Source organism: Oreochromis niloticus, linkage group LG3, assembly GCF_001858045.2.
Source record: "Oreochromis niloticus isolate F11D_XX linkage group LG3, O_niloticus_UMD_NMBU, whole genome shotgun sequence".
Lineage (NCBI taxonomy): Eukaryota > Metazoa > Chordata > Actinopteri > Cichliformes > Cichlidae > Oreochromis > Oreochromis niloticus.
In genome coordinates this window covers 38,950,169-38,975,276 of record NC_031967.2, presented here as the reverse complement: position 1 = coordinate 38,975,276, position 25,108 = coordinate 38,950,169, and the positions used below count along the sequence as shown (strand labels likewise).

Here is a 25,108-nt window from a genome sequence, read left to right as displayed (position 1 = left end):
CAGAAAGTAGATAATAGTAGAAAACAGTTTTATGCAATAATGATCATCGGGCTGGAAATATATTTCAGCTGAGCAACAAATGTTCTTGAAATTGTTGTAAAAAATCACACAAACAACGGTTGTGTCGACCTTGTCTGCATTCTCACGTGGATCCATTCCACCATTTCATCAAAGCCCTCGTTAGTAGCTTCTGTAATATCGGAAATTCCAGAACTCTTAAAATGAAGCTTCAATGTAACTGAACTATACGTTATGGGGAAGAAAAGTATCAGAACTTATATTTTTTAAAAAGTGCAGACGAGTCAAAACACCAAAACCTAACACAGTGATCACTGGCATGTCGTGATGTAGGAGATGATAATGTGATGTTCACTGAGTTCTTCCTGCCTTTGCCTTCAAAAATGAGACTCAACACATCAGGCTGATAGTCGTCTAAGGAGCTTGGAAAGAAGACAGATAACCATCACTGCTCTGACTGCTTTTCCAATGTTGAAGTTCACTATATTCATGCAGTTGATTTTTTCACATCCCAGGATTGGATGACCAATCAGACGCCAGTAAAGATGGGCTAGTGTGTGGAGGAAGGTCATTCTCCTTAGGTTATATTAATCCATCGTTCCCCTGCTCCACTCAGAAGGACAGAGACTCAGGATGGCCCGGCCTCTGCAGCTCTTTGTCGTGGTCTCCTCCTTAATAGCTGCCTCTCTGTGTGATGTCTGTGTGGAAGCTGTTTTAGGAAGGCAGTTCACATTTCCAGAAAACTGCAGCAATGATGGAGGAAAACTGTTCCGGTGTGAGCCGCATGGGGAGGTGGAGGTGGCTGTTCACCAGCAAGGTGTGTGGACACCTGCTCAAGGCTACGAAGACCGTATCAGTAACAATTCCTCCATTATCTTCTATCACGCATTTTACAATGATAGCGGGGATTTTGTGTTAAGGTGTAGAGAAGGCGTGCAAATTAAAATTAAAGTTAAAGTTCTGCTTCCCTTTAATGTAACGGTCAAGGAGGGAGAAAATGCCACTTTCCCGTGCTTTTATCAAGAGCAAGTCTGCAGCAAGTCCGAGACTGTGCAGTGTGTGAAAAACGGGCAGAATTCCACCACAGACGAAGGAAACAAGTGTGCTGATGGCCGACTCTATGTGTCACCTAAACGAGACTGTTGCCGAAACGTAACAGGGGCTAAGAAGCAAGACGGAGGAGATTATTTTTGTTACATCCAGTGTGGAGGGAAACGGTTCGCAGCTGTTGTGAGGCTAAAGGTCAACGGGACATCCACTTCACCGCCTGCGTCGGTAAGCATCCCTCCCTTTTACACATGACATTGAAATGTGAACACCACAAACTCAAACTTGTGTCTGAGTTTAACAGAATTTATGTTTCATGTTCTCTGAAATCCTGTCATTAGAAACCACAACAAGCCTGAGCTGCTGTCAGCTTTACAGAGGAGCAGTGCTGTGCTGTGCAACATCCACACACGATCCAGTCACACGGACCTTCCTCCTTCTCTTTAGCTCATCAGTGCCACCCGTTACACATATTTCTCATTTTTAGCGTCTAAAAACAACACGTTAGAAGTGCCAGATTAGCTTGGAAACATTCAAGTTTTTCAGACTTATTATCATATGAAATGTGTTCTAAGAGGACATTCATATCTCTTTATATTTTGTTCATTTCTTCCTTGATTTTTAGTTTATCATTAGTTTGTATGATTTTTACATTTTATAGATGTGCCTTTGTATTTCTACTCATCCTGTAACTCGTTGGTTGCTCCAGTGTCTTCTTTGGTGCCTTCAGTCTACATACAGTCCTTCTCTTTATATTAATAAATGAGTTTAAAGCCTAAAGTGTGTACTTGTAGCATTACATAATTACATGTGTGTTTTCTGTAAAACACTATGTGTAACCAGACTTCATTATTATTTTTTTAGTTCCATCACAGTTGAGCATCATTTGGTACGAGGCAGAAATGTGTCCTTATATTTATGGAGGCAGGAATATTATTCATTTTGCAATCGATGGTTTGGCATCATGTTCATTTATACAGAGAATCAAGAGCACAACTTTCATTTATGCAGTAAAATTAGACTGAATGAAAACCACAACGGTTCAGGCTGCGGAGCCGCATGCAGCTTTTTCATCCTTATACTGCGGCTCCGCGTGGCTTGGGAAAATAAATTATAAGTTTATTTTATTTGTGTAATTTTTTAAAAAAGTGTAGTTCTAAATTGGAAGATTATGTGATCTTGAGATACTAAGCTAAAATTATATTTTATTATTTTTCGTCGCTCAAAATAAGTGTTACACTCGCGGAAAGCGGTTACCGGCCAAAACGCCATGTATTTTTCGAGACTTTCAACCCCAGGTAAGCCAAGTATGGAGAAATATAAGAGAAAAAAAATATCTGAAGAAAATAGAACATTTAATGATGCCTGGGCAGATTCCCAGGCATCATTAAATTATCATTAAATTGTTAAGTGATTCTACCAATATGCCTAATTTGTGGAGCAAGGGCGTAGATTTGGCATGGATGGAAGGGATATGTCCCCACCAATATCCAGGGATTATTGAATTGTCCCCACCAATTCGAGTAAAGAAAAACAAACCCGATAGAAAGAGAAAAAAACCCCGATCTGTCAACGTCTCATTCACCCAGCGATGCAGAAAGAGTTAAATTACGTTCTCTACTGGAGCCCTACCTCATGTGACAAATATGGCCAATGTGATTGGCTGTGCCTTTCAGGGAGCTCTGTTTCGTTTTAGCAGCGGCAAGCCTGCGCTGCGAGGACCTGCAAGGAGGACAGGAGGATGGCACATATCCTTCACATATAAAACTGTGATTTGTAATTTTAAATGGTTTAAAAGCATCTAGAATAGCATATGTAGGCAAGTATATTTCTCCTTTTTTTATCAAGAAGCAAAGACAAAAAGGAAAACAAAAGAAACAGGGCAGGGTTCAGTGGTTGAATCATCCGTCCCCACCAATGCCAAAACCAAATCTACGCCTTTGTTGTGGAGAGAGACTGACTAACAATAAAAAAGTCAAATGTCGCAAGACATTTCCAAAATAAACACACAGCCTTCGCTGAAAAATATCCGGAGGGAGAAGAGAAAAAAAAAGTACTTTCAGAACTGATGCGGAAGGCTGATCTGAGGAAAAATAAATAAAATTAAGTTGGATGAATTCTGCAAATTAACTACATATGCAAGTTTTGTGGCCACAAAGGCACGGTAAGCCGTTCACGGACAGAGAATATATGAAAGAATCACTCATTAAGATTTCAGAACACCTACCCCCGGACTTTGAAAGCAAGAGTGAAACTGTGCAGAAAATCTGAGAGATGCCTCTGTGCGAAGACTGTCAAAGATGGATATTTTCTGCCGGGGGGAGGGGGCATCTGCAAGGCTATGCTTGATTGTTTAAGAGTAATAAATAAAAACAGTGTCAGTGGCTACTGATGGGGCACCAGTTATGGGTGGAGCGTACAGGCACTTTGTGACCTTGATGCAGAAGTCACTGGATAGTAAGCTGCCGACGTTTCACTGCATCCTGCACATAGACACACTGTGCACACAAACCTTCCCTCCAGAATGCACAGAGATCGTGAATGTTGTCATTCAGATTATGAATAAAATAATGGCAAAAGGTTTAAATCACCGTCACCACTGTTCGCTACTAGATGAACTGGAGAGCGCGTACTCTGATCTGCTGCTGCATAACCGAGTCTGGCGGCTGTCCAGAGGAGAGGTGCTGAAACGCATTACTGCATGTCTGGGAGAGGTGAAAACTTTCATGAGCAGCAGAGCTGAAACAGCCAGAATGGCTGGAAAAGCTGCATTTCATGGTGGACATGACAGCGAATCTGAACAAGCTGAATACAACACTTCAGGGGAGAGGAGGCACAGTGCTACACATGCTGGAAGAAGTGTCAGCGTTTGAGCGCAAACTGATTTACAGAGAGGCACAATGTCTCACTTCCCCTCTTTGCGGGAGTTCAAACCCCCTTAAAGAGTTTTATTGGTTGGTTAGTTGGTTGGTTTATTTTTTGTTTGTTACAGGCTGGTCATTTTTAGGTTCTTTTTTAATTCTTCTACGTGTGCCAATACTGGGCCATCAATCCTTTCCACATTTGCAACAGCTGCATTCTACAAGGACAAAAAACATGCCCATAAGTTAGATGTTTGGGAGATCACCTGTTGACAGAATTAATTTCCAACCATGTCATCTATAATTACAAATGATCGTTGACCTTAAAGGCATACAGCAAACATGCTGCATGACTTCCACGTCTACTGATTAAATTAATGCGACTGTGACTGTTTAATGTCAGAGGTAATCAGAGACATGTTGTTTTGTTGTATTTTATTTATTTATTTTGTATTTCTTTCATTTATACAACAGGGACACTGCATGTATGCTGCATCGAAAGCTAACTTGAAGACCTTAAGAAATTCAGTGACTCCACAACAACAACAACAACAACAACAATTCACAAAGCTAACAGGCGAGGAAGTGTGAAACCCTCCGTGTAAGTATTCTGAGCAGTCTAAGTCTTTGGAAACCAGTGAGCACCACCAGACAAGCTGCTTTAACAACCAACACCTTCTCACGCCTAAAGTGTAACTTTTTACGCTAGGTGACAAATCTTCATTATGTTAAGCGTCGGGAATGAGAACGGTCTCAAACATCCACATTACTAGATTCAAAATATGCGCTCATCAATCAGGATCTATAACAGCAGTGCGATTGCACATATTTTTTTCAAATTCTTTATTGTCCCACGAGGGGAAATTAGTTTAGCAGCAGGATAAAAATAAACAGAACAATAATATAAAATAACAATGACAATAATAGTGATATTTTTATAACAGGGACGATACATGTCGTCTGCTTGTCCCAGATGACTTTATGATTAGACCCTGCAGTACTGACTCATTCAGTGGATGAATAACAACAAGTCCATTTACAAGGATGAAAGTTGAGGAAGCATTTAACACTTCAGGTGAGTAGACCACCCTAGATGTCTGTTGACCCTTGAGCCCCTGCCGACTGGCTGAACTCCTGGCCACATCATTTTTAACTAGAACAAACACAAATACAACATTATTTCATTTCTGACAGAGGAAATTTGTTTGGGTGTTCAGGAACAACAAGGCACAAGCCTGCCATGAACTGGAAACTGCTGGAACACCAGCGTCACCGTGGGTGCCCAAAGTGGCCTTTTGTTGAGGCAATTTTTTTTAATTAATTTTCTTTTTTTAATTTGTGTGTGCGTGCAGAGTCCTGTCTGTGCCCCTCAAGAATAACATTTAACTATTAATCACAGTTTTGCTAAATAAAAGGATCTGTCTTGCATACGAGCTGGGAACAAGGTCAAAAAGGCGCACAGGTGCATTTTTTGCTGTGTGTGCAACAGTGCGACATTATTATTATCTGTCATTTTATTAACATTTTATTAACTGCACAAGTACTATAGCTGCTAGCTAGTTTTATAGTAAGGCTTTTCCTGCCTTTCTGGAGGGCTTATATTTTACCAAAAAAATCTAATATGCATCCACATATCCACATAATCATTGATTATTATAATTATGATATCTAAAAAAACACAAACTGTATTTTAAAGAACATACATTAAGAAACAGATTATATTAGATTTATATTTTAAATGTGACAGAATGCTTATTTTACAGCAGCAAAATTACTGTATCTCTACAGCACAGGTGTCGAACTCCAGGCCTCGAGGGCCGGTGTCCTGCAGGTTTTGAATGTGACCTTGATCCAACACAGCTGATTCAAATGGCGAAATTACCTCCTCAACATGTCTTGAAGTTCTCCAGAGGCCTGGTAATGAACTACTCATTTGATTCAGGTGTGTTCACCCAGGGTGTTATCTAAAACCTGCAGGACACTGGCCCTCGAGGCCTGGACTTCGACACCCCTGCTCTACAGTTTAAACATTTAATAAACCTTCTGCTTGTACAGAGTGGATAGTCACACACGCATTATTTTATATTTTGTTGAGGTGTACTAGGTGAGGGCTAGTTCTTTTAGGTTCAGCAGCTAACAAGATGGTGAATCGGTCAGGATACAGGAAGGAGGACAAGAGGCTTTCACTTTGCTGGATTGTCAACGCCAGCTGTTTTATTGCCACCTATATACTCAGTGTTGCCAGCGGTTTCCAGTCATGAATTTAACACTCTGAGCATCACCGTGAAGGATGGCAACCAGAACCAGGAACACAGTTTACATGATGAGGTAAAACAGAACTAACATGGAAAAACAATCTCCCCTCCTGGAGTAGCAGCGCTGTACCCCAAACTTCTGCCAATGTCATTTCCCACAACTCCACCCCAGACAACATTGCAGAACATAGACATGAAATCTCAGAGCCTTTTATACATATTTATTATTTATTTTTGTATTCTTTTTAATGTACTATTATAGCACTAGGAATAAATAATAAGGGGAGATTCCTTTATCAGCACTGTCCCACATAGCAGAATTGGTAAGGGCCAGATCTGGCCCACACAATGTGCTTACACGTGGCCCACATACCGCAAAGAATGACGGCCCTTAGGTGGCCCAGATCTGAAATGCCAGAGGTGGCCCACACATGGGCCAGCACAAGGCCAGTAGCAGACACACTGGTGATCCTGTGCTGGCCCATGTGATGTGGGCCACCAAAGGGCCATCATTCCCTGCAGTATGTGGGCCATGTGTAAGTTGTGTGTCAGCCTAATGTGTACCATAATCAAGCCACGTAATAAAAACGTGTGCATAACAGTGCAAAAGTAACATGACAAAACTCTGGCCAGATTCTCTCCCGGATTACTCAAAGTGCTCTGTACAACATGCCGCGTTCACCCAATCACACACTTTCTCTAAACTGAGTGCTTCCTAACTACATTCATAAACATGCACACTTGACATGCAGACTGTAGGAGTCAGTCTGCTTGTCACCTTCCGATCAGTAGGTGACCTACTCTACCTCCTGAGCTACAGCCAACCAGTGGTAAACATGAGTAAACCCTCACTAGGTTTTGGATAAAGTGTAAACTCACAAACCTGTCAAACCTGCATTTGAAATGTTGGTTACCATAGCAGTATAGTTATGCAACATGGCATTTGGGTCTTCTAACTAAAATAGGAAAATAGGAACATAAATAGTGAATCACTGCCAGACCTGACCCACATCTGGTTGACATACACTCTGTCTGTCTGTGTCTGTGTATGTGTGTGTTTTATGTGTATAGATTTTTTTTTAATTATTACTCATGATATAACATTGTCCAGACATGCCTGGTAAGGACATGAGGAGGAAACAGTAGGAGCTGTGTGAGGCTACTAAAGGCAGTGCTATAACATTTTTCTGTCATCATTTTATTATTGATTAAGTGCAGGAGTTGTTAGGTGTGGATAATTAAATTATAGTTTATTGCAATAGCAAGTTGTGCCTTGTTCTCAGATAGACAGCAAGTGGAGAGTGATATATGAAATGATGGGATGGAAGGAAGAAGAGAAGCAAAGAGTGATTCACAGGCAGAGCCTAAATTATTTCTCACAGTTTTTTGTTGCCTTACAGTTCCAGGCACTGTCACCAATCTTTGCATTTTGTTATTATCTCATAACACTTGTTTAATCAGCTACCATCTCTCCTATGGGCTTTTTACAGTCTACAATCTCAGATCAACACAGCCCTCCAGCACTATCAGCAGCAGGAGCAGCAGAAACCCCTCAACAGCAACATTGTACCCATCAGGTAAAACATAGGCTACATTTGCTTTGCCTTGTCACCACCTTACAACAGTGATATAGTATGATGCGATCCCATATTAGATTCTTGATGAATGTGTGTTATTGTTATTCAGCCTTGTTCAATGTGCCCCTTTTTAACTTTGAGCACCCGCCCCTTTAAAGATCTCTGCACGGCTGAGATAAAAATTGTCATGACATTTACACCCATGATGAATGGATGTAAACTCCTGACTCCACATGTAGAGGTCAAAGGTCTATCTCATCCTGGTTGTTGCACTCTTTTTCATTAAAGATGTTTCTGTCTGTGTGTAGGTGATTGAGTCACTATTTGTAAAAGAAGCCGAGTAAGCCACACATTAAAATCACACAGATTTACTGAAGCATAGAATGATTAAAAGTGGACTTAATTCAAAAGACAGAATGTATGTGTAACTTCATGGTATGGAAAATGTATAAGTCACAGTTATTAAACAAAAAACAGTATCCCTTAAAGTTTTAAATGTAGAAGAAGTCCAGCTTGAACCTCTGAGGGTGTTTGAAGTTGAACTGTAGTGGGTTCATCGTCCAAGCAAACTCATCACATTTTATCACTGTGGCCTGTAAACAACCATAAAGCAAACAAATGAAGGAACATAAAACTGTAAACCTTTAATTAGCTAGAAACTGAAACCATGGCTGCTGGTTTATGGTTTCAGCAACAGCCTCTCGTATTTACTAGCAGCCCTCATAGACTGCAACCAACTGACCCACAAACCTCATTTATTTGATGAGCACAGAGTGTCCTCATCAAATAAACTAAGGAACTAAACTAAGCTTGTTGGCATCAAATCATAATAGAAACCTTACCCTGCAACCAGTAATGTAAAATACAATTTATATCCACATTCAGTCTCCTGCTCAGTCACACTTGGTGGCACCTGGAACCTTTAAAAGGTCTTTTGGAGGCCTGAAGACTCTTTTGTCCTCAACACAATGATAATAAATTCAACTACTCGACCCAGACTGTTGAATTCATTAACCATAAGCTCCAGCCTCTTACAGATCAATGAAGAAATCATAAAAATTGATTATTAGCTGTTGCTATAACCAAGCTATACCTTTTTCTCAGGACAGACCTTCAACTGTACCAAGTGAAGAGCTGCCAAGAAGAAGACACAAATAAATCAATAAGTCAAAAGTCAGAAAGAAATCTCTGTATGTGTGTATTCTTTTATCTTTACACTGTAAGTTAGCAGTGTGCAGATATCTGCTGTTTATTTTGCCATGAAGACTTTCATTACACAGTGAAATAAAGGTTCGGGTTTGGACTTTGGTACTAAAAGTAATGCACTACAAAAAGCTATTTCTATTCATTTTTATAGGCAGTATAACATCAGAAGGCTTGGCAGGGCAATTTTTAGAGATGTGCTTTCCTCCTGATTATAAATGATTGGTCATGTTTCGGCCACTGTCTCCTCTGCTCTCTTCATGCATGTACACCATTGGTCTTCTCTCTCCAGCCCCAAAAGAACTTGAGAGTAAAAACAATCACAGATGTCACAGCTGCTGTTATGATGATTGTGATCCATATCCAGTGGAAGGACTCCTGCAGAGGGCAAGAAGACATGAAAATCAGACGTGTTAGTCAGTGTAGTTTGTTGGAGCTTTAAATGCCTTTCAGTTTACAGCAAATCAAAGATCACACAGTTTACAGCAAAACATCAAGACGAAATGTTTATGTGCAATCTGTGATCTGAGTAGGGGAGGGGAAAGGGTTAATCCCAGTTTAAGCCACAAAATCACCTGCAGGTGCCTGTTATCTTGTTAAATTCCTGAATGACATAATTAAAACCTGAACTGTGTGTCTTTGCTGCCAGGACAGAGATCAGTGTTGTTGTAATCACTGTTGTCACAGCAGAGTCATCCTGCTCACAGTATGGTAAAGTTATTCACACGCAGAAAGTCACTGACTGGCAAGGCATCAAACGCAGGTGTTGTATTTAAAGCCTTTCTGCTGTAAATCAATCAGTTTGCCAGATAAAGCAGGGTGTGGTGCACTTACCGGTGGTTTGCGCACTCGCAGGCGGACAGCAGAGCGGTGTTTCTCGGCCTTCTCTACATCACAGTAATAAACTCCTCCATCTTGTTGCTGAGCTCCCTTTATGATGAGGGACAGGTCTGCCCGTCGGTCCCAGTCAGATGGTATCGATACCCGGCTTCTGTTAAAGTCATCCCCGTATGTGATTCCCCCTGTCCGACCATTCAGCTCCAGCAGTACTTCCCCGTTTCTCCTCCAGCGCGCAGACTTCACCGACTGGCCCGCTGTGACAGAGCGACACGGGAGGATGGCATCCCCACCCTCGGATACAGCAACTTCAGAGGGCACAAATACCTCCAGCTTGTAAGCTTCCAAGTGTTTCCTGTTGCAGGTAAACTCATAATGTCCGTTGTCATTGAAGTTAGCATTTGTTAAGATTAAACAATCGCGTCCTACGACCACACGGTCAGTGTAATCTCGCCCTGGCTTCCAGTAACCATTTAGAGATGCGATGAGCTGATCGTGCTGGCATCATCCAGCCGCTGATACAGCGTGCCTTCTCCCTTCCTGCACTCCTCTGAGAGCGGAAACTCGACATCTGCCCCCACAGTGGTTTGGATCAGCGCTCCCAACCCCTCACAGATAAAAGGAAGAAAGAACACAAACACTGATGAAAGGCTCATCCTGACGATCTGACAGTGAAGCGTTTCCGTTATCAACCTTCTTCTGCGTTATCGCGAAGCTCCGTTAGGTTTAGACACCGAGAGAAATGCTTGCCACATTCGCATGAACTGATGTGATGTCAGGGTCCGCCCAACCGGCATACGCCGGCATTGTAAATGGTGCTAGCCTAAATACATTTCTGCCCCGTGTAGCTGAAGCTGGCAATAAGACGTAACTACACGCACAAGGTGCTGAAATCCAACAAACATATTCTGATCATCACTTTGTGTTTGGTGATGCTTTAAACACTGTAGACAATACTACTGCTGCTGCTACTACTACTACTACTATAATAATAATAATAATATTTGTTATCATGAATTTACGTGGGAAAAATCACGGGGAGTTGGCCAGACATGACAGGAGGAGCCTGCAGTGCGAGATTTCCGATGCTCTGTTGGGGTGATACAGTACTATGAGGTCATTGATACGACTGGGTCTGATTAATCAAGAACGTATACGTTTAACACCCCATTAGATCAAAAAATGGGTCATGTGACTTCTGCTAATGTGTTGGTGACTGAGGCTCAGGAGGTCAGCAGATTGTCTACTAATCGGAAAGCAGTAGCGGTTTTTGATGTGGGCGACGTGGGCGGTGGCCCAGGGTGGCATCCAGGTGGGGGCGGCATTACGAGCAAAAAAAAGTTGGTCGCACACATGCTGCTCTGACATCATACCAGCGAATTGTGGGGATGGAATAGGCACCGGTCGGTTTTGCGAGGAGTAAGGGCGCCTCCGTGTGCCCGTGTGCGAGGTGCGCCTGCTGCTTGCGGCACAGGGAGGAGAGGGCGGGCACCAGGGGATTCTCTGGGTGGCTGAAGCAGCATCTTATCACTAGCTCGCAAAATAAATTAAAAAAAGTAAAAACAAACCAAAAAACACAAAAACACCAGAAATTATGATAAAGACTTATAATTTGCACTTAATGTGCCCTTGCATTGTATGGTTTTCTAAATTCTTTATGCGTGAGCGGCGCGAGAGCCCTCGGTGCGCCTGCTCGCTGCTGAAGTCAAAGTAAACTTTATTGTCATCTCCGCTACATACAGTCCAGTATATAGAGAGACGACGAGGCTCCAGTTACAGCAGTGCAAGTAAACATTAAATATAAGAAGAGTAAGAAAATAAATATACACTCTACGACTAGGGGTAAACGGATCAATAACAATTAATATATATATATATAAATTAATAAATAATAAAAAAAAATACACATAACATATAATGTAATTGCAAGGAGGTATTTCTGTAGTCTATTCATTACTACATAGTGGAAAAGGGGTGGGATTAAATAAGCTTATGCTTCTTCCTGCTCCTTTTTGAACATGAAAGTTATTTGTAGTTGTGGTTGCTCGTTTTCCTTTTGTTTTGCTTTGTTTATTTGTCTCTTTGAATTCTATGTTGTTGTACTTTTTTAACATGTTCAAAATAAAGATTCAATCAATCAATCAATCAATAATTTACAGTTTGATAATTTAAATTCTCACACACAACCTGTCGAAAGGGGAGGGGGCGGCTGCTTCCAAATAAAGCACATTTCAGTCATAATGTTGTAAATCCAAGCCCACTATGTATTCATGATATGAACCCTGGGTTGTGTGAAATCCCAGAAATAAACTCTAGACAAAGCGAGTCTGTGAACTAACTATTAGGTTATGTAGTGGTGATCCTCGGGTTGAGGGATGGGTGTTCATACTGGAGCACAAAATTAAGAAAAGTTCAAAGCCATCAGATGCTCAGTTTAGAAAAAAATAGAAAATAAGAGGAGGAGAAACGAGCAAAAGATACAGGTAAGCAGATGTGTGATTGGATAATGGCAGGTCATCTTGAAACAATCAGAATCAGAATACTTTATTAATCCCTAAGGAAATTATGTGGGTTACAGTTGCTCCAAGAAGAAATGGTAAAATAACAGTAACAGACTAAACTCCAAACAATACATTATTATGGCCACAGGCAGGAGTGTTGAGATGCAATTCTTTGAAGTGCCTCAATAATGCTATGTTTTTTATTGATAAGTGCTATAAAGTTATATGGTGTAGTATTAAGTGGACACGGCCCTGAAAAATAAAGGCTTTAGACTACGTGTCCTTGGGGGTAGAATGCTGTAGACTCACTCACGCTTGTCTGGGAAAAGTACATAACATGGGACCATCTTCTAGTGGAAAGTTACTGGAACACTGTTGTTTAGACTAGAAAAAGAGAGCTGGTAATAAAACTGTTAAGCGCGCGTCACGATTTTGAGATCTGTGTCATGCAGGACGCATCTCCCTTCTAGAAGTAAATTTGTTTTAGAATAAAGTGTGCAATGGCCTATGAGCAGTGTGTCTTCCATCGGATGCCTCTGAGAAATCAAAAGAACTCGGTGAAGTGTTGATATTTAACAAATGATTTCCTGCATCGGTCAGTGTTGCTTTTTGGTAATCTCAGTCTCTCACTGAACGTGCTCCTGTGATAGCCAAACAGGCCAGGAACGGCCCTGAGAGAAAGTTGGTGTCTCATGTCCTTCAGTCCACATGACAGTGAGCCTTGAGCGAACAAACAACCTTTATTTGTCACAAACACAATCATACAGAGTACGACATGTAGTGAAATGAAATGAACAGGAGAAGCAAGGAGAAAATAAGAACTCCCCCCCAGACTGAGCTTCAACAGGGAAATCAGTCTGAGAACAGAAAAAAACCACCTCAGCACATAGCACATGAATCGTCACATCTCACAACATAGAAGCTTCGAAGGCGTTTGGAGGGGGGGGAGTGAAGGTCTGTGTCAGTGTACGTGTGTGTGTGTTCCATGTTTAGCCGAGAGAAAGTGTCCCTTCACCCGGTTAGGCAAAAGTCAATCTTCGGTGAATGCAGGTGGCCTGGAAGGAAGATCGTCACAACAACAGTCTTGTTATCTAAGCGAGAATTGTTATTCCTGTCAGCTTTGGCCGTGAGCATCCAGCTGGCGCCAGGGCAGCTGCATGAGATGAAGATGGTAGTTATTTTGGTAAGTGCAAACAAACTGCATCCAATTGTAATGTTGATCTAATGTCCATCACTGGTGATCAGGTCTCTCAATTCCCAATTGCTGTGAGCAGTTGGGTTGAGAGAAGAAAGACAGGATAAAGACATGCTGTGGAAGAGAGCCAGAGATTAATAGCAAGTATGATTCAATGTAGAGAGGTCTGTTAACACATAGTAAGTGAGAAAGCTGACTAAGGACAAATACTAAGTGCATCATGGGAATCCCTCAGCAACGATCTTAGCAATCTGAGGCCCCACATCAGGTCAAAGCTGTGCTGATCTGTTGTTCTCACTGCTTGTTTTCTATGTTTTGGTCCAAAGCTGAGCTCGGCTCTAAGCTGGTTCACATGTCTGTGCTCCCTCTCTGCTGTATTCAGCTGACACGATGATACTGCTCATCTTCATCTTCAGCTATGTCGATGGAGAGGCAGCAGAGGTGGAGGCTGAGGATGGTGTGGCTCATCAGGTGTGTTTGGCTGCTAAGAAACATACATGTGTCTCATTCGTGTAGTCTTCACAGCACCAGTATGAACATTTTCTGTCCAGTTTAAACATGAAAGCAGTTTGTGTTTTATACAGCAGGACAAACAGAGGAAATACACAATAGCAACTCTGCTCAAGCTCTGTCTTGTGGTCACATTGCCACACTGTGTTGACTCAAATACTTAAAAAGGAAACAAGGACTCATGCTTTCTCATTTTTGAAGGTCTGTATGTTTAAGTCAGCAATGAGTTTTATGTTCCATGCCCAAAATTCAAAAGGAAGGTTTACAAGATGGTGAGAGCTGCTGTGATGTTTGGTTTGGAGACTGTGACATATAGAAAAAAACGGAAGGAATAGCTGAAGGTGCAGAGTTTAAAATGTTGTCATTTCATGTGGAAGGCCACAGTGGAGAATCACAGATGGAGGGAAGGAGGACATGCAGAGGGTTGGTGTGGCAGCATGCTGGGATAGAGCGAGATGGAGTGGTGACCTTATGAAGAAGAAGAAGGTTGGGGACATTTCTAACACATTTTATTCGGAAAGAAGGGGGACAGATATTTTCAGAAACTGATCAAAGGAATCCTGACTAGGAAGACATGAGTAGATTATTGTATTAACACTGATATCATCAAAAAAGAAACCTGATACTTAAACAATGCACTTGTCTGAGTTTTTCTTTTTTGTTTTTAATTAAAAGGAACATGGCATCTCTACATTATAAGATTTCCCTGCATAGTTTGAGCTAGTTTGTTTGTGTCCAGTAGCGGTTTTAGATACGGGCGACACGGGCGGTTGCCCGGGGCGGCATCACGGGGATCGGCAAAAAAAAAAATTGCTGGTACTCATGCCAGCGCATACTGGGATGGCATAGGCACCGACAGGGCTGGACTGGCTATCGGGCATATCGGGCATTTGCCCGGTGGGCCGCTCGTGATTTTTCGTTTTTATGGGCCGATGGGGTTTTATTTCTTTTCTTTTTTTAACGGTATAAATGAATGGTGGTGGATTGGCCAGTTGGTCGGGGAGGTCGAACTTTAAAGTTGAGGTGAAACGGAACGCGATTTGTCCCGCTCCTCTTCAGCTAGAAAGTTGCTAATTCAATCATGAAACTAAACAATGATCAGCTGATCGGCTTTTCTCTGCGCCAGAAAGAGGAAACCAGCGGATGTCACGCTAAACAACAGCAGCACGTTTAAGCTCGATCAGCTGTTGTTAGCATTTATTTAATATTACTTTCTAGTATCATCTCAGTGATTCTTGAGATAAGGGACAAAACATGTCGGCAGATAAAACCCAATTTTGTGGTTAAAAATATGCATACAAGTGTTAACTAGTGATGTGCCATACCACTGATTTCCTTTCCGATCCGATACCAAGTAAAATTCAGGGTGGTATCGACGACACTGATCCGATACCGATACTTTGTAGAAAAACATATTTTACTTATTATATCTCAAATTTTAGCGTCATCATGATTACAGGACATCAGATTACTTGTTCTTATCACTTAATAATGCAGAGTTCATCATATAGAAATAAAAAACTGAAGTTGTGTGCCATTCGAACACTTTGCCTGCCTGCAGCACTAAAGGACTCCGTGAGAGACGTCTGTCTCCCCCCCCAGCAGCACCTGTCCCCCTCCTCCTCTTCAGTTCGCCTCAACATCATATCATATTCTGTGATATGATTTACTCTGAGGTGTTTGACGAGGTTAGTGGTGTTGCCACAACACCTCACTTTTTGCCACATGTATCGCAAACCGCGTCTCAGCTGTTTGTGGAGGTAAAATACCTCCGCACATGACTCTACTTACGCTCAGCCATTGTTGTGAGTGCGCACGCCAGGGGCTGCCAGACATTTATACAGCCGTTTTTCGCACATGACTATGAAAGGCGAAGAGGAAGTAGTTCCTTCCAATGTAGACAATCTGAATGATATAGTTTCTTTTCACTGTGTTCCTGTTAATGATAAACTACAAATTTAGCCTAAGGAAATATCGATATTTTAATGTGAGAATCGATTCTAGAACATAAATGACTGGTATCGGAGGAATCGATATTTCGGGATCAATCCGCACATCACTAGTGTTAACCCATGTGCCTAAAAGACAAACCAAGGCAATGTTTATAAAACAAAAGTATGATTTTGCATTTTTTATACATATATATTTATTTTTAAATGGTACAATACATTACCAGTACCTTAAAAATCCATTGTCCAGAAGCAGGTGTGATCATATTAAAATACAGAAAAAAAATTAAAAGTAATGTAAAATTAAACATGATGGCTCTCATCACTAAGTATTTAAGTCAATACCTTATATAATATCAAAATATGCAATTGAAAAATTATTTTTACATATTTTTTAAGTGATTAAAATCGTGTCCAGAGTTTTTGTCAACACCAAAGTACAAAAAAATCAGGAATTATTGGGGGTAGCTTAAACTCTGTGAACCCCTTTACACATGCCATGAGGTCACTGCTGTGATATTTTTTTAAAATTTTTGTTTCATTTATTGCATACCTTTCTGATAAAACTCTGTGTCGCAACCATAGTGCGTCAACACCAAAGTCGATGTAATCCAAGATTTATTTTATTTTTTTTTTGTAAAAAGAGCTTCATTTAGGTAGATTGTAGAGGCCATAAGCAACTGATGAAAAACAAGATGGCTTCTGTCAGAAAAACATGTGTTATGAGAGACAGTAGGGTATTTTGTCAGCACCATCAGGATTTTTGTCTGACGGTGTTGACCCTTTTTCTAATGGTGTTAACATATGCCAGAAAAGTGTGCTATTCACCATTTATGTTAAGTTATTTTTTACTAATATTTCAGATATATTACTTCCTGAGTATTTTACTGATATTTCTGCTTTACAGATGTGTCAAATTTTATCAAATTTGCCTTATCTTGAATTTCATTCTTTATGCCATTCACTCAGTGATGCAGTGGGCAGCTACAAATCCAGGATAGCTGCTGTTCGTTGGATTTGAATGCCCAACCTTCCGATCATGTGGCATCTACTGAGCTAGCTGTGCCCCGAGAGCTGTTCTTTAAGTGATGATGTATGAATCCTGCTTCCGGGCCCAAACTACTCTGTGTTTATTAAGCCTTTTGTGCTGTTAAAATGTTTTAATGCTTTTTATCTTGTTCTATTACATCTAAACAAGCCCCTAAAAACAGTCAGTGATCACTGTCAGCCTAACCATCGGGAACCCTCATGTTAACTTTTATCAAGTGGAAAAAAGTTAGCATTCATCCTCCAGCTTCACTGTGTTTATGTTATGCTAACATAGCTGTGTCGCTAGCGATCATGTAGCACATCACTATACCAGCTAGTCCAACTTCAGTAACCTGACAATAGTCACTGCTGCTTAGTTTTCTGTCTTCATTTATGTTGGAAGTGATAGCAGAGCTGGTATATCATGTTCAGGTGGAAACAAGCAATCTAACTTCTAACTCTGTTAAATTTCATATATTCTGTTTCCATGGATGTCTGGATGTTACACCTGGTAGAGCAGCCACACTGATCATTTTATTAAAGATGAAAGAATTTAGACAGTTTGTAACTCTCAGTGATGCCGCAGAGTTCCTTTGACTTTGGGATCTGCAGCGGAGTTTGGACCTGGAAACGACTAATGACATCAGACTTAAAGACCGGATAGCATCTCTATTGCTTAATGCATAATTGTGTTGTGAATATTCATCCTTAATCTGTAAAAAAGCATAAGGTTCAGAAAAATTATAGTAATTACAAAATAGTACATTTCAGGCTAGAATAGCAAAGGGGAACCTGTCAGTAGAGGAACGAAAGAGAAGGAACAGGGAGGCTTAAAAAAGAAGGAGAGAAAAAATGGACAGCCAGCCTGAGTTGAAGAAAGAGTTTCTCATAAAGGAAAGGGAAAGATGGAAAGAGGGTGAAAGAGGGAAAAAATAAAGAACATCAGTGATCTCAAAGAAAGAGAAAAAAGGCAGAAGAGAAGGTTTTGGAAACAAGCACAGAGAGTCGAAAGGAGAGAAAGTACAGCAGGGTCTAAACACACAACCACAGAATACTTTAGGAATCAAGGAGTAGTAGGCAGCTACTTGCTGGTGAACTATTAAGATGTAGAACTTGACATGTGCAAAAACAGAATTGTTATGGTGTGTCTTGTGATATTACAAAAGTTGTTAAGGTTTAATGGTCATTTTGAAAGAAATAATATCTTGTTTTCTAATAGTGTGTCACCACCGTCAGATCTCTGTCACCTCCGTCACCTCCGTCAGCACCTTGTCAACTTCATAATATGGAGTTTTGGTTTATTTTTCTCTTTTGGAGAACCATATATTTTCCTCCCTCATGATCTCCCAATAAAAATACGTAATTTTCTCAATAAATTTCCAATTTGCATGCTGCCTAATATGATTGTTTCTTATAGAGATTAAATACAAGCTTCTGAAAATATGTATGACTGTAACTCTAATAATAAAAAGCCAAAACAATCTTACTTTTAAACATGGTATAATTCATTTGAAAACATATGTGCATAAACAGTAGAACAGAGAAGCTGCTAATAGTCAAAATAGCTGAAACGACTTAATTTAAAATATATATTTTTGCATTTCTTTGTGTCTGACGGTGTTGACAAAAACCTTGCACTTCTCCAGCAAAAACATAAATTATTGAAAAATCAAAAAATATATTTTAGAAAATTAAAACCTGTTTTTTCCCTAATCTCAGGAATCACTGAGCTGATGTTTGCTGGAGCCACAGCCGTAATAGCTGCTGGTCATGATATCAGTTTGGATATGTGCTGAGAGGGAAACATGAAGATGAAACCAGGAGATGTCCTCACCGAATCATCAGAGCTGAACAGGTGATGGAGAAACAGGTTTACCTTTTAGGTGACAGGAATGAGTTGAAGGGAAGTTATGAACTGTTTCTGAGAGACAAATAACACCAGGATCCTTTTCTACGTAGCTGACAGCTACGTGTGCAGAGGCGGGTCTAGCAAAGTTTTGCCAGGGGGGAAGGTAGCTCATTAACAGGGAAAGGGGGGCACAAAGAAATACTTTTCTTTCTTATTCTTATTTAAAATGTCTAGCTTTTAATGAATTATTATCTGAATCTTATAGCCAAAGTTTTCATCTGATGTAAAATGTATAGAAATCCATTATTGTATTCAGTAAATATTAAGTCTAGTACAGGGGTGTCCAAACTTTTTTCGCTGAGGGCCACATACATAAAAAATATAGGAGGGGCTGGGCCACTTACTGGAAATTAGGTATATAACCTTAACTTTACTGTATTAAAAAATCACTTAAAAGTGGTCAAATGTGTTATATTGTTTAATATAATTAAAGACAAAACTGCCTTCATCACAGTTTTCCATAAATGGATCTTTATTGATTTATTCAGAGAAAGCTTTGGTAGCTCATTCTCAGAACAGCAGCCTCAGATTTCTTCTTAGACAGAAGATTTACAGCACAGAGAAAAAACAATAAAGGGGAAAATGGGACGGGTACATTTCAAGTATGTTATTTAAGTTATTAGGCTTAGCAAAACATCTATTAACGTTCGTTTGAAACGATTATCAACATTAACAGACTGCACTGGACTTAATAACATGAGTCCATATAATTTTAGTAAATTATTCTGGTGAGTATCAGCTGCGCTGGGTATGTAAATCGGGCCATCCAGCTGCGGTGCTGATCGCCACTTGTGGCAAAAATCCGGACAAATGTCACTTAATCAAGGAGCAGATCTGCATCAGATGAGATCAGCTGACTTTGCGGGTGCGTGCGCTGTGCACAGCGGTGTGTACTCTGTGTGTTAACAAGATAAACGCATATAAGAAAGTGGTGCGCAAAAGCAGGGTAGTGACAGAATTGATGCGCATTATTGATATTTGAAGCATGTGTACCTGCACATGCATGCTTATTAACATACGGGTACTGTGGAATATATTTTTTACTCACCTAAAGCGCTCGTGCTCTCATCCACTCCCCGCAAAAAATTAGCAGCTGTGCGGTGTCTGTGGCATCAGTGCTCGGATCGCATGCGATGGAGTAAAAATCAAAAGCACAGCTTTATCAGACAGTTGCAGTTTAATGTTGGCTGACGAGTCTTCAGTGCGTGGCACAACTGTATTTCTGGACATGCTGACGTTGTTGAAGTCCTGCACTTTTTCCGGGCACATTATTTCGGTGACTTTAACGAGGCAGCGTTTTATGAGGTCTCCATCTGAAAAAGGCTTGCCATGTCTTGCGATGAGTTGGGCGACTTCATAGCTGCTATTGGAGCCTTTTCCTGGACAATTTGAGCACGAAAAAAAAATACTGTTGCTGACCCCGCAGGATAGCTACTATTTGCTTTAATTTCTGCTCTCGCTCAGCACCAGTGTAGGATGCATAGGCCTGATGTTTGGTTTCATAATGACGTCGTACATTATACTCTTTCATAACTGCCACAGTTTCAGTGCAGATCAAACAGACACACTTCCCCTTGAATTCTTTGAAGAAATATTCACTCTCCCACCGTGTCTGAAATTTTCTGCACTCACTTTCGACCTTTCGCTTCTTTGGTTCTGCCATGTTTAGTAACTTGGGGTAAATTTCTTCTGTGATTGTCCTTTTTGGTGGAGCAACTGCCTTGATCAACAGCAGCTCCCCCTGGTGTTAAAACTAAGAAGTGCAATAAACTCAAGCAAAAGTTGAAGTGCGGGCCATTTTCTATCCTATTTATAAAATTACTTGTGGGCCAATTAAAACTGGACCCGCGGGCCAGACTTTGGACACGCCTGGTCTAGTATATACCCTAGTAAGCTATAGTATTCTTTCCTTTGTTAAGGTACCATCTGTGCAGTCTGCAATTCTGTTGAAGAAAGATGTTGAATCTGTGTAATTACTGGAGAAAAATAATAGATTTCTGCGCATTTGTTTTATATGTGCATTAAATTAAAATTGGTTTTGTCAGTTAAGCATCTTGAGGCAGAGGGTGAGGGAGTGGTTCCCTATTTTTTTTACTTTTCTTTTTTTGCTGGGAGTTGGCAACCCTATTAGTTAGGTATATGTAATTATAAATTGTATTATATTTTTGCTAAGTACTGTTAGGATACCATAATGGGGAGGATGGTGTAGGTTTAAGTTTATTATAAAGGCTTTATGGCTTTTCCTATAATACCATTGTGGGCCGGTCACTAGTCAAAATGCACGGGCTGATTTTTTCTCCCAGTCCAGCCCTGCAAGGGACCGCTCAGGGAGTTTGTGTGTTCGCTCAGACACATGGAAAATTAGAGGGAACATTGCTTACACCCTCTCCTGACCCTGGATACTTGCACTCCTAAAGGCAGGGGAAATAAAAACAGGACAGTTAACACATGATAACACCACACCAATTCTTAGTAGGTGTACATTTACTAACTTGTGTCCTCATGACTTATCTGCTTGAGGACAACATACTTTGTATTTTGCCTTGAGGTTATCCCACTTTTTTCTTGCCTGCAAGGGGGTGACTGTCCCCTGCAAGCCCATCTTCTCCAGGATAGTCCTGATCACACCCGAAAAATTAGAGCAGACAGAAACCTTGACAACTATGTTGATCCCCACATCCGAACGTTTGCACAGCAGAACGCCAGAGGAATACCGTCTGGACATCACAGGTTCTGTGCAGCATGAGGGTTAATGAAACTATACTCATATATGGGTGTGAATTGATTTGTTCTTGTACCTCCATGCCACAGTGGCAGAATTATTCACCCCAGTGAAGAGGTGGTCGTTTTTGCCTCGCAATCTAATGAGGAGAGTTGTTTGCTCTTTGTTCCCTGCAGCGTATCACAAAATGATTAATTGGCAAGATATAACATAGCTGTATGTGAGTGGCAATGCATGGCAAACTGCTGGGGCCACCATACTAGTTCATGTGCAGTCTATCACGGGGATATAAGCTAAACACAGGCATATGCCCAGAGACTACCAACAGAACCGCTACAGGGGTTTAACTTTTGTAACACCAGATTTTCAAGTACTTACATTTGAATTCCTCTCCTACTGTCACGCCCAGTTTTCCTACCATTGTTCCGCTCCAAAATCCTTCTACTGGTTCGGATTTATGCGGCAGGTGGCTCGCAATGAATCCTGGGATATAGTAGGACATGAAGGATACATTGGACCCACCCTTAAAATTCAGGACGCATTTGTCGCCACATTTTGAGTACTCTTTGAATTCGGACAGTCCTCGTCGCGTCGCTGTGACGCCATTGCATCCAAATATGGCATTTTAAGCATCCTTCCCCTGAATTCAGACACAGCTATACACATGGGACCAGGGAAGGCACAGAGACACAGAACAGAAGGAGCTCAAAATATAACCGAAACCTAACCCCAAAAAACATGAAATTAAGAATTAACCTTTAACACAAGATAACCACCTCAACTGGCAAATTTTGAGCAGTGACATTAAATTGAGGAACGGTTATTCTACTACTGCAATGCAGAATTCCGTCAATCAATTAAAACTCCAGCCATTAACAACATTGGCAACACACCTCTCATCTACATTTTCTCCTTTCCTCTCATGGTGTCCATTAAAGTGTCGTGCCAAACAAGAGGAACCTTCAATTTCAAAAGCCCATAAAGAGCCTGTTCGAACAGGTAGTTCAAACTAATTGGCTGCCTTATTATTCTGTGTAGGCCAAAGCCTGAATATCATACTTTTTTCTACATGGCAACCAACATTAACACTTTAGTTTATCTTTTAAATGAACAGACTAACAGGGTGTGTGAAGCTGGAACTCTGACACAAGGTTAGGTTTTTAAAAGATATTAATCACAATTCTGAGTGTTAAAAATTCAGGACATAATTAGTGATAGAAAGCAAATTGTAGTTGTATACATTATTAAACAGGATCAAAATTAAGGCTATGCAAAAATATACGACAGTAAGTGCACAAAAGAAAAGAGAAAATCATATTTAGTTTATTTTTGAACAGCCTGTAAAGAGTAACTATATAATGAAGGTGCTAGCTAGTATGACTGTAGTGTGGTCAGCAAAGAAAAAAAGTATGGGTAAAATTAGTATGAGTATGACAAATGATTAAGAAATTATTATTTTACAACATAATTATTAGTATACAGCATTAAGAGCTCTAGCTAATGTGCAACAGTGCCCGGACATCTGCTTTGTCCTTACATCACAGGGCTACTTCACAAAATACAAAGAAAAAAAAACAAAACAATTACCAACAATGTTTAAGAATTTATGATATTATTAGAGCTAAATTATTTTCATGAGAATCATTTTGGGATCATGTGCCATAATACGAACAGACAGAATAAAACCGATTTAGAGATTTAGAGAGAGATTTCCTTTTACAACTAAGTGGTAGCCTAGCTTACAAAGTGATTTACACCAAAACTTTCTTTAACAAAGGTTGTTTGGTATTTAAAATTAGTTTATGATAAATACATGTAGAAAATGTTAAAAATTTTAAATGTGAAAGTTTAAGTGGAATCTCAGTATATTTGGTTTCAGCCAGTGTAAATGCAAGTGTGCAAACCAAGGGCGTAGATTTGGCATGGACGGAAGGGACATGTCCCCACCAATATCCAGCGATTATTGAATTGTCCCCACCAATAATTTGATCTCTTCGAGTAAAGAAAAACAAACCCGATAGAAAGAGGAAAAAAAAACGATCTGTCAACGTCTCATTCACCCAGCGGTACAGAAAGATTTAAATTACGTTCGCTACTGGAGTCCTACCTCATGTGACAAATATGGCCAATGTGATTGGCTGTGCCTTTCAGGGAGCTCTGTTTAGTTTTAGCAGCGGCAAGCCTGCGCTGTGAGGAGCTGCAAGGAGGAGAGGAGGATGGCAACAAAGAGGAAGAACCTGGATATAAGAAAGTATTTTTCAAAGAAACCTGTAAGTCACTTAAAGTTAAGCTCACTCATAAAATGTGTCCGTCATAATAACGTTACAGGCTATGCCCGGCTTTGGCCCACATGAGTCTAAAATTGTATGTAACCATGAATAACATGTTTTGGAAACTAACTGCACAACAGGCAGCACTATTAGTTATCTCAGTCTCCCAGAGTAGCATTTCTAATTTTGACTGAAAGTGTCAGAAAAAACGGCAGCCTCGAGCAAGCCCGGATATTAGTTTACAGAGGCTGTTAAAATTATATGTATAACGTTAAAATGTTGGTGACACAATAATTTCATCCTAATGGTACTGACATATTCATAGGGTAAATTTTTGAGACAATATATCATGAGGTAGTCATGATTTTGCAAATATTCCACCTTGTAGTGCAGTTTGCACAAATTGTTTTAAAAATGCACTCACCCTACAAACATTACTGATGAGTGACAGAAACACTGAAGCAGCTACACATTTTATTCTTATTGTCATGTATGTCCTATTTGTCAGGTAACAGAAGAACCAACACAAAGCTCAGAGAGCAATGGTGACACAACATCACGGGTGAAATTGGATGATGACTCGGTGGTTCATGACTGTATTTGAAGCACATGTGTGACTGCATGTATTTGGAATGTCTCACTGTTATTTATCTGGTGACAGAGGCAGCTCTGCCATGTTGTAGCTCGGACAGAGGTGAAGAGACAAGGTCACAGGTGACTGACTGATGATTTGGTGCTATAGATTAACTAGTATTTATTATCATGACAATTGTTAGGCTGCTGATGTAAACTGATTCATTAGTGTACATTTGACAAAGAATCTGAATCGACAAGTCTCACTTTTTATATGGCACGAATCAATGTGTTATTTTATCAGGTGGCAATATGTCCTAGTGCAGTCAGAGGGGAAGAGCCAGGGCCAAAGGTGAGGCACATCAAGCACATAATAATAATTTTGTGGTCATCTTAGATGAGTAGTTTTATGGACAAAAACCACCAGGTCATTCAGTGTTCCCTTAGTGCTAATGTGTAAGAGATGTTGGTGTACTATAACTGAAGTAATGTTCTTAAGTCCTTAAAGTCATATTCTTTTATTGTCATGACTCTATTTGAAGCTATTTTTATTTTTGTATGATACCTGATTTATATGGAATATGGCTGAAGTAAACTAAAGTCTAAAATACTTAGTCATTTGTTTAATAGTAATTTAACATTATATAATTCA

General features: G+C 40.3%; 1 protein-coding gene and 1 long non-coding RNA gene across 3 annotated transcripts; one reads left to right on the top strand and one right to left on the bottom strand.

The window, feature by feature from the left end:
* The first annotated feature begins 651 nt into the window (after positions 1-651).
* On the top strand, positions 652-1,611 carry LOC112845522 (uncharacterized). Its single transcript, XM_025904932.1, has 2 exons — positions 652-1,293; positions 1,407-1,611. Exons 1-2 carry the CDS (start codon positions 652-654, stop codon positions 1,422-1,424), a joined length of 660 nt encoding a protein of 219 aa, XP_025760717.1. The 3' UTR covers positions 1,425-1,611.
* Positions 1,612-4,405: 2,794 nt separating this feature from the next.
* Positions 4,406-10,578, bottom strand: LOC112843146 (uncharacterized). Of its 2 annotated transcripts, XR_003215310.1 has the most exons (3): positions 9,796-10,578; positions 8,278-9,339; positions 4,406-5,079 (listed from the first exon to the last, which is right to left on the bottom strand). It is a non-coding gene; the product is annotated as an uncharacterized LOC112843146 (long non-coding RNA). The 2 variants fall into 2 exon arrangements; XR_003215309.1 differs by lacking the exon at positions 4,406-5,079 and having other exon boundaries at positions 8,111-9,339.
* Positions 10,579-25,108: the final 14,530 nt, after the last annotated feature.

What these genes read in the sequence shown, in the direction of transcription:
- LOC112845522 (XM_025904932.1), top strand. Translation starts at nt 652, where the DNA reads ATGGCCCGGCCTCTGCAGCTCTTTGTCGTGGTCTCCTCCTTAATAGCT.